Source organism: Littorina saxatilis, linkage group LG7 (genome assembly GCF_037325665.1).
Source record: "Littorina saxatilis isolate snail1 linkage group LG7, US_GU_Lsax_2.0, whole genome shotgun sequence".
Lineage (NCBI taxonomy): Eukaryota > Metazoa > Mollusca > Gastropoda > Littorinimorpha > Littorinidae > Littorina > Littorina saxatilis.
In genome coordinates, this window is record NC_090251.1 from 33,285,487 (window position 1) to 33,303,542 (window position 18,056).

General features: G+C 40.1%; 1 protein-coding gene and 1 long non-coding RNA gene across 7 annotated transcripts in view; both read right to left on the reverse strand.

Annotated features, from left to right (window-relative positions):
* The window catches only part of LOC138971227 (transmembrane protein 117-like), a 54,694-nt gene that overhangs the window by 26,705 nt on the left and 9,933 nt on the right, over positions 1 to 18,056 (reverse strand). For 5 of the 6 annotated variants that reach the window (XM_070343911.1, XM_070343914.1, XM_070343912.1 and 2 more), the window contains one exon: positions 494 to 1,163. In XM_070343911.1, coding sequence (XP_070200012.1) covers positions 494 to 1,163 — 670 coding nt within the window. Of the gene's footprint in view, positions 1 to 493; positions 1,164 to 3,865; positions 4,128 to 18,056 lie in introns of those variants that run through there. The other variant, XM_070343916.1, reaches the window with a different exon arrangement.
* On the reverse strand, positions 4,753 to 7,002 carry LOC138971228 (uncharacterized). The gene is made up of 3 exons (XR_011457200.1): positions 6,888 to 7,002; positions 5,351 to 5,428; positions 4,753 to 4,963 (listed from the first exon to the last, which is right to left on the reverse strand). It is a non-coding gene; the product is annotated as an uncharacterized lncRNA (long non-coding RNA).

An 18,056-nucleotide genomic window follows, 5' to 3' on the forward strand; every position in this document is an offset into this window, starting at 1 on the left:
CATTTTTACCCTGCCATTTAGGCAGCCATACGCCCCTTTCGGAGGAAGCATGCTGGGTATTTTCGTGTTTCCATAACCCACCGAACTCTGACATAGATTACAGGATCTTTTTCATGCGCATTTGGTCTTGTGCGTGTACACACGAAGGGGGATAAGGCACTAGCAGGTCTGCACAGAAGTTGACCTGGGAGATCGAAAAAATCTCCACCCTTAACCCACCAGGCGACAGCGGCCGGGATTTAAACTCACGATCTTCCAATTAGAAGGCTGATGTCTTACCACTACACCAATGCGCCCGTCTACACACACAACAATCACACAGCTTTACTTCCTCCGAAAACGGCGTATGCATGGCTGTCTAAATGGCGGGGTAAAAAACGGTCATACACGTAAAATTCCACTCGTGCAAAAAACACGAGTGTACGTGGGAGTTTCAGTCCACGAACGCAGAAGAAGAAGACACAGCTTTACAAACAACCCAACACAGACTTACTTAAGAGGAAGGTATGGAAGAAGATCTTGCCAACCAGCATGCCCACGATGATGCCAGTCAACCACAGCAGCACTTTCAGAAAACTCCAGGCATTGGACGGATAGCGAGTGAAGATAAATGCAAAACAGTTCCCGATGACAGGGATGTTGCACTCCACGCGACTGTGCGCCACAGGGTCCTCTGCGTAGATGAGAAAATTGCAAAACGTCACAAAGTATGCAACGAACAAACGCGCCCAGGGGTGCTGAAAGTAGTATCGGAAGTCACTGTCCATGTAAATAGAGTACACGCTCGCAGCGTCAGTTTCGTCCTTGCCTGCCGTCTCTGGTTTTAGCCTGGCTGGGCCGGTGTCTGTCGTGTCGCCGTTCGGTTTGTCGGTGGCCGACTTTCTTCTGCCGTTGGGGGCTCCAGGGTCCCCGTCACCTAAGTCCACCTCACACATGTCTGGGTCGTCAGCCTTCTCCATTTCGGCCATCGGTGCTACCACTTTATCCTGCGAGTTTAACGGGGCGACTTCGTCTGAGTTTGAGCCGTTTTGTATGGAGGAATCATTCGCCCTGTTTCTCATTCTGTCCCCAGCGTTGTGTGAGGGGCTGGACTCCACGGGGGTCAGACCTTGCAGGTGTGAGATGTGGGGTCCCCACTGTTGTGGCTTCTCTCCATTGCTCACCTGCAATAACAGGTACAAATCAGTGGTTAGAGTCACAGTCTTCAAAAATGTCAATACTTAAATTAATCAAACTATCGCTCACCTTCAATGACAGGTACAAATCACAGGTAAGAATCACAGTCTTCAAAAATGTCAATACTTAATTTAGCTAACTATCGCTCACCTGCAATGGCAGGTACAAATCACAGGTAAGAATCACGTCTTAAATAATGTCAATACTTAAATGAACTAACTTCTCTATCTATTAAGCATGCCTTTTCTCAGACGTTCCTTTATGTCAGCAGATATTTAATCTTTTAAAGCTGCTCATATTTTGTCCACAGGGCACCCAGACTTATAGTGAGCAATTGTCAGTGTCACTGGATGTTCAGATTTGAGAAAACATATGCATACCAGCTGATGCCTTTAACTCCCATATCGTTTCCTTCTTTGAAAGTCTCAAAAGCAGTACGTACTGCCTTAAAGTGTTCAACATTAGAAATGAGAGTGTTATCTAGTCCCCTAGGCACTGCTACTCCAAACCCACCCCCTTCCCATGTATTTCAAAGTTATCTATCTCCCATCTGTTCGAAAGCCACTGACAATTGATATTATTTCAAAGGTGTAGACCTAATGTTTCTTCCCTGAAATGAAGACTGGTTCACATTTCTGGTTGCGAAGTCTGATGTGAGAAAGCATGCAAACAGCTTGTCGACTGAGAATAAACCACAACAACAAACAGCTTGTCGACTGAGAATAAGCCACAACAACAAACAGCTTGTCGACTGAGAATAAGCCACAACAACAAACAACAAGTCGCGTAAGGCGAAAATACAATATTTAGTCAAGTAGCTGTCGAACTCACAGAATGAAACTGAACGCAACGCAACGCAGCAAGACCGTATACTCGTAGCATCGTCACTCCACCGCCCGTGGCAAAGGCAGTGCCCGTGGAATTGACAAGAAGAGCGGGGTATTCGTTGCGCTAGCTGAGAACTTCCGATAGCACGCTTTTCTGTACTTCTCTTCGTTTTAACTTTCTGAGCGTGTTTTTAATCCAAACATATCATATCTATATGTTTTTGGAATCAGGAACCAACAAGGAATAAGATGAAAGTGTTTTTAAATTGATTTCAAAAAAACCAATTTGATAATAATTTTTTTCCCCCGAAATCGGCGTATGCTGCCTAAATGGCGGGGTAAAAACGGTCATACACGTAAAAATCCACTCGTGCTAAAAACATGAGTGAACGTGGGAGTCTAAGCCCATGAACGAAGAAAGAAAGAAAGAAAAGATAATAATTTTTATATATTTAATTTTCAGAGCTTGTTTTTAATCCGAATATAACATATTTATATGTTTTTGGAATCAGCAAATGATGGAGAATAAGATAAACGTAAATTTGGATCGTTTTATAAATTTTTTATTTTTTTTACAATTTTCAGATTTTTAATGACCAAAGTCATTAATTAATTTTTAAGCCACCAAGCTGAAATGCAATACCGAAGTCCGGGCTTCGTCGAACATTACTTGACCAAAATTTCAACCAATTTGGTTGAAAAATGAGGGCGTGACAATGCCGCCTCAACTTTCACAAAAAGCCGAATATGACGTCATCAAAGACATTTATCAAAAAAATGAAAAAAAAAACGTTCGGGGATTTCATACCCAGGAACTCTCATGTCAAATTTCATAAAGATCGGTCCAGTAGTTTAGTCTGAATCGCTCTACACACACACACACACGCACGCACACAGACACACACACATACACCACGACCCTCGTTTCGATTCCCCCTCGATGTTAAAATAGTTAGTCAAAACTTGACTAAATATAAAAATAAAGAAAGAAAGACAAAAGAAAAGACTTTTCACTGTGTAATAAATAACTCCTGCCATTCAAAATGCCAAGGCAGCACGTACATGCTTATCTATTGTGACAATACTGCAGATTATAAACAAAAATGCAAGACAGCTAGTGACCTCAAAAGAAAGAAGGAAACAACAATGAAGCGAATGCATGCAGAAGCCTGGAGCTCTGTCATTCCACAACATAACAAAGCAGCACAAACAATGCGCAGCAAAACTTAAACTAGGTAAGAGGACTCACAGTAAATACGAGGCTTAACAATCCATCTCGCACAATCAACAACAACAACACAGCCATGTTCCACAGCCGTTCCAAAGATTCATTCATCTTGGAACTTAAAATTCTTTACATTTCCGCATGCATTAAATAACTCTCTTTCACAACAAGATTCACATATTTCAGGTGGTAACCACACAAAATTTGTATCATTCTTGTGCAAATCTGCTGACAACTGCAGACAACACATCACGACTCTCGCAGCTGAAATTGTGTCAGATCGACGCCTCAAGGAGCTGCATGCATGTGTACCAGCTGTGTGAAATACAATTTTCGTTCAACAGGTGCTCAAATTGCAATATTGATTTATTGGAGAATTACGTGTATCTGCTTCTGAGCTTGAGTCATATATAACAACTGGATTGTTGTAAAGATTTGTTATAGTAAAATCATCATTTGTCTCCCATTGTTACATAGTTTCTTGTAAAATCAGCAGTTTTGTCTCTGAGACATTAATTCTCTTCTTCCATGATCAATGATCTGTTGATTCTGTTTAAACTGCTACCTGAAAATTTAAGACAAACTTTCACTAACAGGCCTCCTCGAAAGCAAAATGAAACCGTAGCTATATACTCACCCATTCTTAACTCTTTGTTAGGACACAGGTATACTTGAAGGTCTTAGAAGCAACCAGGTATTAACTCAAAATTATGTTCAAAACACAGTCTTCTAATTACGTTTAAATCGTGGCCTCTCAACGGATTCCTCCAAGCCTGAACTCACAATATGTTTCAAAACATGCTCAGTCCATAAATGAAATGAGCCACACATACAGTACAAGTCTACTTCTTCCTTATACTGCTAGCCCATACTTGCTGTTCTAGTAAACCTGGCCTCTTTAATTCACCTGACTACCTGGCTACAGTGAAATACCTGTGTTGTTAACTGGGTCACTCTCCTGAAAACTGGTCAGATGTGTGACATGAGTGCCCAAAAATAAAGTTAGTCAAAATTGAAATATTTTGGTGTGTTTGGTTTGTTTAACATCTCAACTTTCCAACACAAGGTTTTGAAAAGCAAGATAAACTTTTGGAAATGTTGTAATTTAAGATAATGTGTTGAAGGTTGCCTCGTCTCGCGTGAAACACAGGACACCATTAGAGGCACATTTTTACTCTTATCATAAAAAATACAAGTGATTATCATGCAATTTCCAATGAGATACAATAGAAATTGCTTCATAGAAGTACCAGAAGTTTCAAAATATACCATACACTTACATAATGGGGGGATTACTATGAGGACGCCAGATCAACAATTTCCTCATTCACAGAAAACCTTTCCAGCAAGTGATCAGAAATTGCTATCTGCAAAATTGTATGATTTAAAGAATCTCCATGAATACTTAAACAGGACTATGGACATACTTTGAAAAATCTTGGTAATACATGCAGATATTCATCAAATGACACAGAACGTCTCGCGTGTAACCATGGACACCGCAAACAAACACAGACACCAATATCAGTTAACCATGGGTTTATTTCAGTCAAAACGAAACAACTTTTTATTGAAATGTGTGTCTGCCACGTCTGTCAAGAGTTGGGACAGGCAGCACCTCAACTACTTCCTCAAACTTCACAAAAAATATCTCCTCCACAGCAGGCCACACAAACGATGATCCTTGTTTCCTAAGTAAACGGACAACCACCCCATTCCCATCCAGTGTGTCAATCTGTGGACAGACAAATGAACCTTTCTTAAAATAGAAAAATTAAAAATAGTAACTGAAAAGGTTTACAACATGAATTAAAAATACAAGGAGCAAGTGACACCAATAAACTTGGAAATGTCTACCTCAGAAAAGCAGACAACTGAAGCTCTCCATTCATACCAACTAGGGGTAATTTGGTACTTGAAATACGTGTATAAATGTAATTGATTCCATATGTAACCTGCACTTACCACGCCATGGAAAGACTTTGCTAGGAATGTCTGCACAAATCAGTATGGATACAGAAAATTAAAAAAAATGACTGCATGCAAGCAAAGTCATTCCAGTATAATAAGATTAAGATTAATGAAAAACATGTTAAAACAATTATTTACAGTAGAAACGTACCGGTCTCTCTGATCTGCTCCTGGATCAGCATTGACTGGACTGGCAGAAAGGATAGGAGCATTAGCAGCATCCTGGCATCTGAAAAAAAAGTATGCAACAGTTGGAGTCAGATATTTTAATTGCTACCACAGCTTTACATCGCACATTGAGGTACATAACAGTGCATGTTACAACCGTCAAGATCCCAAGATACACACATTGGAAATCAGAGTGGTTCTGTCCTGAACACATCCTCGTAACACAAAGAAACAAGTCGCGTAAGGCGAAATTACTACATTTAGTCAAGCTGTGGAACTCACAGAATGAAACTGAACGCACTGCATTTTTTAACAATGACCGCAGTGAAACTGACGAGCCTGTTTAGGGCGGTAGTGGTTTCGCTGTGCTGCATAGCACACTTTTCTGTGCCTCTCTTCGTTTGAACTTTCTGAGCGTGTTTTTAATCCAAACATATCATATCTATATGTTTTTGGAATCAGGAACCGACAAGGAATAAGATGGAATTGTTTTTAAATCGATTTCCGAAATTTAATTTTAATCATAATGTTTATATTTTTAATTTTCAGAGCTTGTTTTTAATCCGAATATAACATATTTATATGTTTTTGGATCAGAAAATGATGACGAATAAAATGAACGTAGTTTTGGATCGTTTTATAAAAAATAAAATTTTAATTACAATTCAGATTTTTAATGACCAAAGTCATTAATCAATTTTTAAGCCTCCAAGCTGAAATGCAACACAAAGTCCGGCCTTCGTCGAAGATTGCTTTGCCAAAATTTCAATCAATTTGATTGAAAAATGAGGGTGTGACAGTGCCGCTTCAACTTAAATTTTACAAAAAGCTGGATATGACATCATCAAAGACATTTATCCAAAAAAAGAAAAAAAACCATCTGGGGATATCATGCCCAGGAACTCTCATGTAAAATTTCATAAAGATCGGTCCAGTGGTTTACTCTGAATCGCTCTACACACACACACGCACAGACACACACACACATATACACCACGACTCTCGTCTCGATTCCCCCACTATGTTAAAAAATTTAGTCAAAACTTGACTAAATGTAAAAATGACCACACGCTGTGTAAAATCTGCTCCAGTGCAAATGAAAATGCCAGTATCTGTCATAATTTCTGCCCCGCACGCATCGCTGACACCGCATGCGGAAAGCAGCAATGGCGTCTGCTATACGAACGAGACAGCTCTGGCTATGATGAGAGATTCAAACGTTATTTCTTGAGATTCTCAACAAAACAAATGAACCTGAACCACATGATCTAATCTTCATTTAAAAAAATAGAAAATAAACTAACAAGAGGCGCAAAACAATCATAAAAAACGAAAACTTCTTTTCACGTTGGACTGTACCTAGATCTACTCTACCCATGAATTTGCCACTTGGTTGCGTTTTTCTGACAGAAAGGCATTTTTTTTCGAATTCAGTTTGTAAACATGACAAAATCATAATAGTGGTTTAAGTTCTACACGCAAAATAGTAAAAATAGAGCCGTCGTAAAGCTCAAACTTACCTCAAAGGTTGTGGTATCATGTACCGTCTCGCACGTCTGTCGTCAACTTTGGCGCGGACACCGCAACAACAAAGTTTTCCTGCGTCTAACCGCGTGCTCGATTGTACGAAACCACGTTTGCACCGTGTAACCCCCACAGGGACTCCCTTATATTCATGCGCGAATGGGTTGAAAGATCGCAAGTTTGCCAGAAAATAGTTCTGCAATGTGCTCACACGTATCGCAAATTTTCGGACACCACTTGCAGATCTATCAGAACATCTCATTAAACTTGCTTTACAGACTCAACTTGAATCTCATTCAATCGCGATTAACGACATCGAATATTTTACTATGTCAGAGTAGAATTATCCATCCCCTGAAACAGTATGCACAAGTTATGTTTGGGCATGGCGTTGAAGCTAAAAATAGGACACCAGGCGTGACGTGCGAGACGATTGTTTCTACATGGTCAAATGCAACCAAGTTATTATCAAAAGATCGTTTGGGCGCATCGGGCGGGTGAAATCAAATTCATACACAGGAATTTGCAACAATTGTAGAAAAATGTGTTATCAAATGGGTAAATTTGAGGCATGTGTATGTGCAGAGATAGCATGTCACACTTTCGAATGGAAAAAAGTGGCGATTTCAGAGCTTCTGCAGTGCAAAGCAAATCACAGAATTTACAAACGCTTTAGTTCTTGTTCACACTGTTGCTCCAAATAACACTGAAGACAACAAAACACATAAAAATAAAGGAAAGTAATTATGTTGTTGTTTATTTAAATGTTTTTGTACGCTGTCCCGACTGACCAGTTTCCAGGAGAGTGACCCTACTACAGTTATCAACAGGCAGGCTTTTCATGTCAATCTTCAAAAGCTAACACGACATTAAACTCAGTTACAAAGGCCGTTGGTTTAAGTGTGTCGCTGTATACAATCGTTTCACACACACAAAATTAGATACATGTAATGTTCATTCTTGCTGCTTTGTTTCATGTATTTTATTCATTTCATTTGTTGAAATCATGTAAGGCTTTTTTTTTTTACCAGTGCATGGTAACATGTCTTTATCAGATAAAATGTTTCACCCGTGGACTTATAATTGTGACTGCAAAAAAGTGATTTCAAAACTTGCACAGCTTGCAGACATTGTCCATGATATGTGCGTGCACCTGCATGGTGACCCGTCAGTCAAATTATGATCAACTGCTAACAATAATACAGTGGAACCCACCTTTTGAGACCAGGCTCAAACAAGCCTGAGACAATCAGGTCTTAAAGGAAAAGTCCAAGGTTTTCAAGTATCTCCAAAAACTTGAAAATCGAATGCCAAATGTTACAAACATCTCTGGAAAAATATTGTAAAAATTGAAAAAAATTTGTTGTTGTAGTTGAAGATTTAGTGTTGCGGGGCTAACCAAGACAAGTCGCCTGGGGTCAAGTAGTGGTCACGTGGTTTTCCGTGCACTGTGACGTCGGTGCACTGTGACGTCACAAGTTTTTGTGTTGATTCTACCACTAGTACCAGCTTGATTTTCACACAGAAAAGTCACCACTGTATGCCCGAAAAGAATGCCTCGGTGGAGAGCAGCCGCAAACTGCAAGAACTCGTCAATGTCCCCAGGCATTTCATAGCACACTTTCCCTCATAAAACTATGAGTCTCTTGTGGAAATGGAAGAGGTGTGTGCAGCACAAGCGTGCAGATTTCAAAGTGTCGGGCACTTTCTGGACACAAATTTCGCCATTTTTCTGCAGCACAAAAGTTGGCGTTTCATCCCTGAAACAAATGTTTTGACCACTGGCAGTGTCTTCCCTTCATAAAAGTCCGGAGAGGGCAGTATTACGCGAGGCTGGTACAGTCGACGAGCCATCGAAACTCCGAGGTGACATACGAACAGCGGATTATCTCACAAGAAGGAATGCGTTGAAGGTCAGAGTCCATGCTTTTATTTTCATGCATACACGTAAATATTGTTTTGCTGCGCAGCGAATACGAATTGGTGCAGAACAGTGTGTCTGGGTACGGCTGATATTCGCTGGAGCTAGTACAGATGCGCCACAGGCTAGATCTACGGAGTTACAACTTACAGAACGGTCTGAGCTGAGCTAAGAGTAAGAGTACAAAGTAGTCAGGGTTGTGGACACGTAAGACAATGCGTGTGTCACGTTATCTATTCTATTCAGTCTCAAACTATGCCCTGATATCAATTCATGAAATTGGCAGCGTTTGCTGGAATCATGGTTTAATGCTATTTTTACCAGATCTAAGCTTTTGGTGGATGTGCAACCGGTAAGGTAAACAGACACCTGCATGCTAGAGACAAGAAGATTACGAATTGTGCAGGGAATTAATCTTTCTGCATTGACTGAGAGACGCAAAACCAGTCTAATTGCTACAACATGGATACACATCCAGACGACTTCCAGAGGGTGTCAAGGCAAGGCAAGGCAAGGCAAGTTTTATTCCAATAAAACTCCGTGAGGGTACATGGAAAATTAAAAAACACAGTAAAAACACATTTCATTCAACACCAAATAAAAGGAACTAAAACAAAAAGAAATCAGACTATGTACGGGGTGTTGCAGGTAGCTTTGTTTCCTCCTTGGGGATGAAGCTACCAGGGGAAGGGATTGTGTTGGAGGTGCGGGTAGAGGGGTAGCCCTCCCGGTGCTCCCCCTTGGACCTCCCTAGTCTAGGACCCTGGGTCTTCGCGAGGTGGCCATTGTGGCGTAATCCCTCCGGACTAGCATAACGTTTCCCTATCCCAAGACCGACCGTGCGTGGTCTATGACCACATCCTCTACGAGGTGACCCTATCAACTAGGCAGCGAAAGCCCCTAGGCGAAACACGGCGGATCTAGAGGAGAGAACCTCGATAAAAAATTTGAGCTGCCATGAAGACGGAGCATGTTGGCTGAGGACAGCGGGCAGACCTTCTGTGCCGACACCCATCTACAGGAGAAAACCAGGCATGCACGCATCAAACCCAACATGGCCATACAAACGGAGACTATGTACAGAAAAGGGAGTTGAGGGGTGAGGGAGAGCAAAAACAATACAAGAAACAATTCAACAATAATAATAATAAATAGTAATAATAATAATAATAATAATAATAATAATAATAATAAAACACTACAAGTACAAAGTGATTACATACATTTCTTTACTATGGGAAATGGGGGGAAGGGGGAGGGGGGGGGGGTGGAGGGTGAGTTAACATCAGGACAAAAATACTATTACAAACAACACAAAACAGATAACGGAGTATAAAGCTAAAAGAGAATTAAATTTTACTCGCTTCTCAAACAGTCCATGACAAGTGTCATGAACTTTGCGAGTTTTAGCAATAAACTCTTTTTTGTAGTGGAAAAAAGCTCTTTGAATTTAACTGAATTGGGGCGGGCATAATAATAGCACCGTAACAACTGTTTTCTATAATTGGTAAAAAAAGGACATACAAAAATATAATGGAACTCGTCCCCAAGGTCACCTGATGAACATTTGTGACAGATTCTGTCTTGTCTGGGAACACCAAGAGTCCTACCTTTTTGTATAGGCAATTTATGATTCAGTGTTCTAAATTTTAAAACAGCGTTTGCTAAATTAACCGGCAGGATAGACAAGTACTTTTCAAACTCAAAATTCTCGTTATACATTCTATAATTATAATAAAACTCATTGTTATTTATTTCTGAATGCCAGGTTTGGACAAATTGGTCTTGTAGCCTATTTTTCATCAGTGCTTTGAAAGTATTAAAATAACCACCATCCGTTACATTATCGATAGTTTGATTGTGCCAAAAATCACTAAAGCCTAACTCATTTAGAACACCATGGACAGAAAGCAGAAATTTTGACTTGTATACACCAGATTCATACATTTTAAACAAAAAACGATATGTCACACAAGAAAGTTTGTCAGAATCATTAGAAAATGCAAGTTTGTACCAAAAATTCAACATACGACATTTCGCTTGAATACTTACAGGGAACTGACCTAATTCACCCAAAACCATGTCTAAATGTTCAGTGTACTGTATAGATGAGAAGCATACTTTCGAATTGATTTATAGTCACATTCATTTTCTCTCTTCTTTTATTTCCAGACCTTATTCTAGCTTTGCAAAAAACGAGAAAGTGTCTTTGACAGATACCATCCAAATAATACATTATGAAAACAAGTACAAGTTCATTTCTACTCATGTTAATCATTTATGCTTTCTGTGCTGAGCGACATATGGATTGAATTTCTTTCGTAACTCACGACCTCCCGTCAACCTGCAAAACTATATCTGTAGAAGTAGTTTCAAATAAAGTTAGTATGCTTCCGAATAAAAAATATGAAAGCATTTTCTGAAATGGAATTATAGACCAAAACGAAACATTCACGAGTATGTTGTTGACCTGATGGTCTTTATGGTAGACAGCAAGAGTTGCATGTTCAAGAAGTTTAACTTTAAGCAGTACATTTGAAAGAGCAAGGTAATTTAAGGTGGTATAATTTTAATGATAGGTTCCACTGTAAGGCGACATGGAGGGTATCTTTGACGGACTCATTCAACATTCATACCCATGCACATCACCTCAAACACATAAGCTTAGTTCTTGAGTCAAATTTATTCGCTTCGTAAAATAATATTGTGAATTTTTGTCCGTTTGCAGATTGGCTTATCTATGAATATTTTTGAAAATATCTTGCGATCTACGTACGCATAATGTAACACGTGAAGAAGAACATAAAAAGTTTGTCAAGAGGAATCTAATTTGCATTTGCCTTCCTTATTGTTAATTTTTTCTTCATAAAGACTACTTGAAATAAACAAAATGTTTAACCATTTCAAGGCCTTTAAACACGTTTAAAAAAATGCAGGTCTTTGCTCACTATATCAGATCTGCCAAGGCTCAGTTTACACAGGAAAAATCATCTCTCGACTTGAACACATACCAATAATCAACAGCCTCACTGCTTCTTGGAGCTGGATTTTGTGTGTGGAATGAATTACACATGTGGCGTTTTATAAATCAATTCATAGAAGATGTACATTCGTGCAGAAAGGCTTTAATTTAATAATTAGGTCTTCGCGATGTTCTCTTAAAATAACTACCTAACATGTGTTCCCTTTACCAGGCCTCTGAACCAGTTTTGTGAATATGCAGGTTAAACTCGTGCCTTTTCTGTGTTATCAGTGTATTTCTCATCCAGGCATGAATGCGTCCTCTCAAATGGACAGCCCTTCGACAGCCCTTTCCGTGTAAACGATTGGGTTCAAAATCTCAAATCTTACCAGGCTTTTACATGGGATATGGACATCCTTCCGTTTTGAAAAATACCAGAACTGAACACTCTGTATGGGTACTCTCTTTGCGAATGTAGAATTTTATGAATTAATTTCTTAAATGCCACACGTGTAAAATCCAAATTATCAAAATTAAATTTCTGAAATCGATTTACAAACAATTTCATCTTATTCTGTGTCGGTTCCTGATTCCAAAAACATATAGATATATGTTTGGATTAAAAACACGCTCAGAAAGTTAAAACGAAGAGAGGTACAGAAATGCGTGCTATGCAGCACAGCGAAACCACTACCGCGCTAAACAGGCTCGTCAGTTTCACTCCGTTTTGCACAAGCGGCGGACTACGGTCATTGTGAAAAAATGCAGTGCGTTCAGTTTTATTCTGTGAGTTCCACAGCTTGACTAAATGTAGTAATTTCGCCTTACGCGACTTGTTTTTGTTTGGCGGAGGGGACAGTGTCAGCTGATAAGCAATTATTGAGCAACAGTGCCAACGTGGGACTGAAACGAAGGGTAGTGATGCGAAAAGTGCATGACTTGACGCGGACTATGAAAGGGATAAGCCCCATCACATAGGGCTGTCGCCACTCCAGTGTTAATGGCAACAAGAAAAGCACGTCTCCATATCCCTCTTTTCCACAGGTGTATTGTGTGCCCAGTGCACACCCGTTTCAACCCTGTGCACGGATTTTGATGGATTAGTTCGTAGACGCCCCCTGAATGTTGCCAATTAGGCCAGGTAATGCTTGAACTGCGGTTCACCTTGACTACTTTTAGACTTCTTTTTCTACTCTCTGTACGGCTGTGGATTTCCATGCGAGGGGTTATAAGTTTACTTATTTCTTTTTTTGTCCTCGATGGTAACGATGTATGTTGCATGATGACTAGGTGGGAAGCGGGGAGGGGCGTGAGGTCGAAGGGGTGGGGTGATCGGGGGGGGGGGGGGGGGGGGGGGGGGGTGAGAATACAATAGGGTGGGGAAAGAGGTGGGGAGGGATGGGGGATAGTAGGGGTGTGTGAAAGAGAGAGAAAGAGAGAGAGAGAGAGAGAGAGAGAGAGAGAGACAGAGAGAGAGAGAGAGAGACAGAGAGAGAGAATGAGAGACAGAGAGAGACAGAGACACTGACAGACAGACACATAAGACAAACTCAAGACTCAAGATTCAAGACTCAAAGATGCAGACAGACAGACATACAGAAAGATATACACAGACAGAGACACAGAGAGGAGAAAACAAGTGGTGTAAGGCGAAATAACATTTAGTCAAGCTGTCGAACTCACAGAATGAAACTGAACGCACTGCATTTTTTCACCAAGACCGCATACTCGTAGTTTCGTCAGTGCACCGCTCATGGGAAAGGCAGTGAAATCGACAAGCCAGAATAGTGCGGTAATGGTTGTGCTGAGCAGGATAACACGCGTTTCTGTATCTCTATTCTTTTTAGCATACTGAGTTTGTTTTTAATCCAAACATATCCTATCTATATGTTTTTGAAATCAGAGACCGACAAGGAATAATATGACATTGTTTCTAAATCGATTTTGGACAATTAATTTTAATTATAATTTTCATATTTTTAATTTTTAAAGCTTGTTTGTAATCCAAATATAACATATATGTATATGTTTTTGGAATCAGAAAATGACAAAAAATAAGATGAAATTGTTTTTGGATCGTTAAAAAAAAAAATGTTAATGACAAGTTTCCGATTTTTAATGACCAAATTCATTAATTATTTTTTAAGCCACCAAGCTGAAATGTAATACCAAAGTCTGGCCTTCGTTGAAGATTGCTTTGCCAAAATTTCCATCAATTTGATTGAAAAATGAGGGTGTGACAGTGCCGCCTCAACTTTTACAAAAAGCCGGATATGACGTCATCAAAGGTATTTATTGAAAAAATAAAAATCTGTCCGGGGATATTCTTCCCAGGAACTCTCATGTCAAATTTCATAAAGATCGGTCCACTAGTTTAGTCTGAATCGCTCTACACACACACACATCTCGATTCCCCCTCTATGTTAATTTGACTAAATGTAAAAAGCGTCCAAATCGTGGTTTACAAGCAAAATGGCTCACCCTACACGGTCTTTTTTTGGTGTTTTACCAGTCATGTTTCTCAAAGTTTGTCAAGATTTGCACAAGATTGGAAGAGTTTTACTTTCAAGAAATTAAAGTTCAGGCATGGAAATTGAAAATTGTAAAAAAGGCGGAAAATTTATAACTGAAGACGCAAAGCGTCAAGTCGACGGCGCGAAGCGCCTAGCCTTACTAGGGGGATCCGGGGGCATGCTCCCCTGGAAAAATTTGTTCTCCAAAGAACCCAGATGGTGCAATCTGGTGTCATCTGAGCTCAGTTTGCCATTAAATTCTGTTTTTAGAATCAGAGTTTTTAGTACAAAAATGTACCAATTTTTGCTTTTTTGAAGAAAAAAAATATATACATGTATTATATATGGTTTAAATTTGTAAAAAAATTGATCTGTTGAGACAAACAGGAAAATGTAACTTGTAACACAATCTGTGCAATCTGGTTTACTTTCAAACATAAAAGTTCAATAACTGAGGCGGGCGGTAGCAGTGCGTGAACAAAGTACGGAAAGTTTTCGCGGGCTTTTGCGCAAAGGCCAAAGTAACCGGTGCTTTTTTTGTGTGCCTCCCCCCTTTATTTTCTGGGCGGACACTTTTGCATTTTCGGCGGAACAAAAAAAAATTTCGGCGGAAATCCGCCATTCGGCGGATAATTCCCATGCCTGAAAGTTAAAGGTTTGAAAAAGTTTCAGAGAACTGCATGGCGTCTGTTGTAGTTAAATCAGCAAAGCTGATTGTTTCAGTTGCAGTATGCAACATATAATCCAGGGGTGGATTAGGGGAGGGGGTGGGGGTGGGGTTTACAGGGGTTCCGCCCCCCCCCTAAAAAAAAGAAAGAAATTCTGTCCGTGAATTATTTTTCTTTTTTCTGTCTGTAAAGCCGGGGGAAGTTAAGTGTTTTTTTAATTGTCACAGTATGCAAAATGTCTTCCTTCTAACCATACTATATATGATGTCGGGAGCAGATATCAGTGAAGATAAATTGCCATTATTTAATACTAATGTTAAAAGAAATAATGAGTGGCTGCTGACACCAGTTGATCCTATTTAAAATCAAGGATAAGCCACAAATTGTTTATAAAATAGCTAAAATTCTTCAGCTTCAGGGGGGCTTAATATTTGCCACCCAGACCCCCAAACGGGACCCTGGACCCTGGACCCCAGGTTGTAACCCCCCCCCCCCCCCCCCATAATAGTATAAATCCATAATCTTTACATGCTTACAGATCTGTGGAAGCACATCAACTGATCTGTGAAAAACACACCTGACTTCGATCTAGCACTGCAAGAGGTAGCGACTATACCAGGGACCTATATCTATATATATATACACGACTAGTGTCTGTCTGTCTGTCTGTCTGTCTGTCTGTCTGTTCGCGATGCACGGCCAAAGTTCTCGGTGGATCTTTTTCAAATTTGGACACCGTATTCAGCTACACCCCGGACACAACCTCATCGATGAGATATTTCAACACGTGCTCTCAGCGCGCAACGCTGTGCGCGCTGAACCAATTTTTTTTCTTTTTATATTTAGTCAAGTTTTGACTAAATATTTTAACATCGAGGGGGAATCGAAACGAGGGTTGTGGTGTATGTGCGTGTGTCTGTGTGTCTGTGTGTGTGTGTGTGTAGAGCGATTCAGACTAAACTACTGGACCGATCTTTATGAAATTTGACATGAGAGTTCCTGGGTATGAAATCCCCGAACGTTTTTTTCATTTTTTTGATAAATGTCTTTGATGACGTCATATCCGGCTTTTCGTGAAAGTTGAGGCGGCACTGTCACGCCCTCATTTTTCAACCAAATTCGTTGAAATTTTGGTCAAGTAATCTTCGACGAAGCCCGGACTTCGGTATTGCATTTCAGCTTGGTGGCTTAAAAATTAATTAATGACTTTGGTCATTAAAAATCTGAAAATTGTAAAAAAAAAAAAAATTTATAAAACGATCCAAATTTACGTTTATCTTATTCTCCATCATTTGCTGATTCCAAAAACATATAAATATGTTATATTCGGATTAAAAACAAGCTCTGAAAATTAAATATATAAAAATTATTATCAAAATTAAATTGTCCAAATCAATTTAAAAACACTTTCACCTTATTCCTTGTCGGTTCCTGATTCCAAAAACATATAGATATGATATGTTTGGATTAAAAACACGCTCAGAAAGTTAAAACAAAGAGAGGTACAGAAAAGCGTGCTATCCTTCTTAGCGCAACTACTACCCCGCTCTTCTTGTCAATTTCACTGCCTTTGCCATGAGCGGTGGACTGACGATGCTACGAGTATACGGTTTTGCTGAAAAATAGGCATTGCGTTCAGTTTCATTCTGTGAGTTCGACAGCTACTTGACTAAATATTGTATTTTCGCCTTACGCGACTTGTTGTTTTTGTTGTTGTCGGGATCCACTTCCAGTAACTCTTCCTTATCTTCTCCAGTGTTTTCAGCCGCGATTATCTCCCTTCCTCCGTGTGGCGTCAATCCATATTCCCGTTACTACGTTACTATTTTTAGAAGGTCACTGCACGTTACTATTTTTAGAAGGTCTCCAGTGTTTTGCGCGTTTATCTCCTTTGCTACACCCCGGACACAACCTCATCGATGAGATATTTCAACACGTGCTCTCAGCGCGCAGCGCTGTGCGCGCTGAACCGATTTTTTTTGTTTTTTTTGTTTTGTTGTTGTCGGGATCCACTACCAGTAACTCTTCCTTATCTTCTCCAGTGTTTTCAGCCGCGATTATCTCCCTTCCTCCGTGTGGCGTCAATCCATATTCCCGTTACTACGTTACTATTTTTAGAAGGTCACTGCACGTTACTATTTTTAGAAGGTCTCCAGTGTTTTGCGCGTTTATCTCCTTTCCTTCGTGCGCCGGCGAAGCCGGCGTACACCCCGGCAAAGCCGGGTCCCAGTATTCGGCTCTACTTCTTCCCGGCGAAGCCGGTACCCGGCGAAGCGGGTAATCATCTAGTTTAATATATAGGTCTATGCGACTACGGACTAGTGTGTCAACATCACAACAAAGAGAATCACATACCATTTCGTATTGCCGCTTATGCTGGCTCTGTTTCAAGCAGTTCCTTGTGGCCTCGCAAGCATTTTGATGACGAAGAGGCTCAAACGGGCACGGTAAAACCTCAGGCTGGGTGAAAACCAGTCCGTATTCCACTTGTCTTCCTCACTTTCTTTCTTTATTTGGTGTTTAACGTCGTTTTCAACCATTCAAGGTTATATCGCGACGGGTCTTCCTCACTGCTGGAGCCGGCCATGTTTGTTGTTCAAGGCCCGTGACGTAGCACACGTATGTGCACAAGGTCATGAGCCAAGACTGAGCGCGCGATGGAACGATTCAGAACAGCCAACAAACGAGTCAAAGTATACTTTTTGGACTTCTGTGTTCATTTTTACACACGCATTTGTGGTTGATGAATTAAGAGGGTCAACATATCAAAAGTGACCCTAAACCTTGGACTTTTCCTTTAAAAAGGAGCGAGTCTTAAAATGAGGGTAAATTTACAGAGGTAATGAACAAAAAGGGTCTTGAAAAGGCGGAAGTCTTAATTTGTGTGTGTGTAAAAGGTATGTTCCCCTGTACTGTAAGGCCCCCCAAAAATAGGTCTGTTTACGGTAACATAGGCCAAAAAAATAGGGTCGGTAGGTCGGGATTTTTTTTTTCTTTCTCAAAAAAACCATATTTTTACGTTATTTTGCAAAAAAAAAACCAATTTTTTTTTTCCCAAATGCCAAAAAAAAAGTTTAGGGTCGCGCGAAAAAAATAGGGTC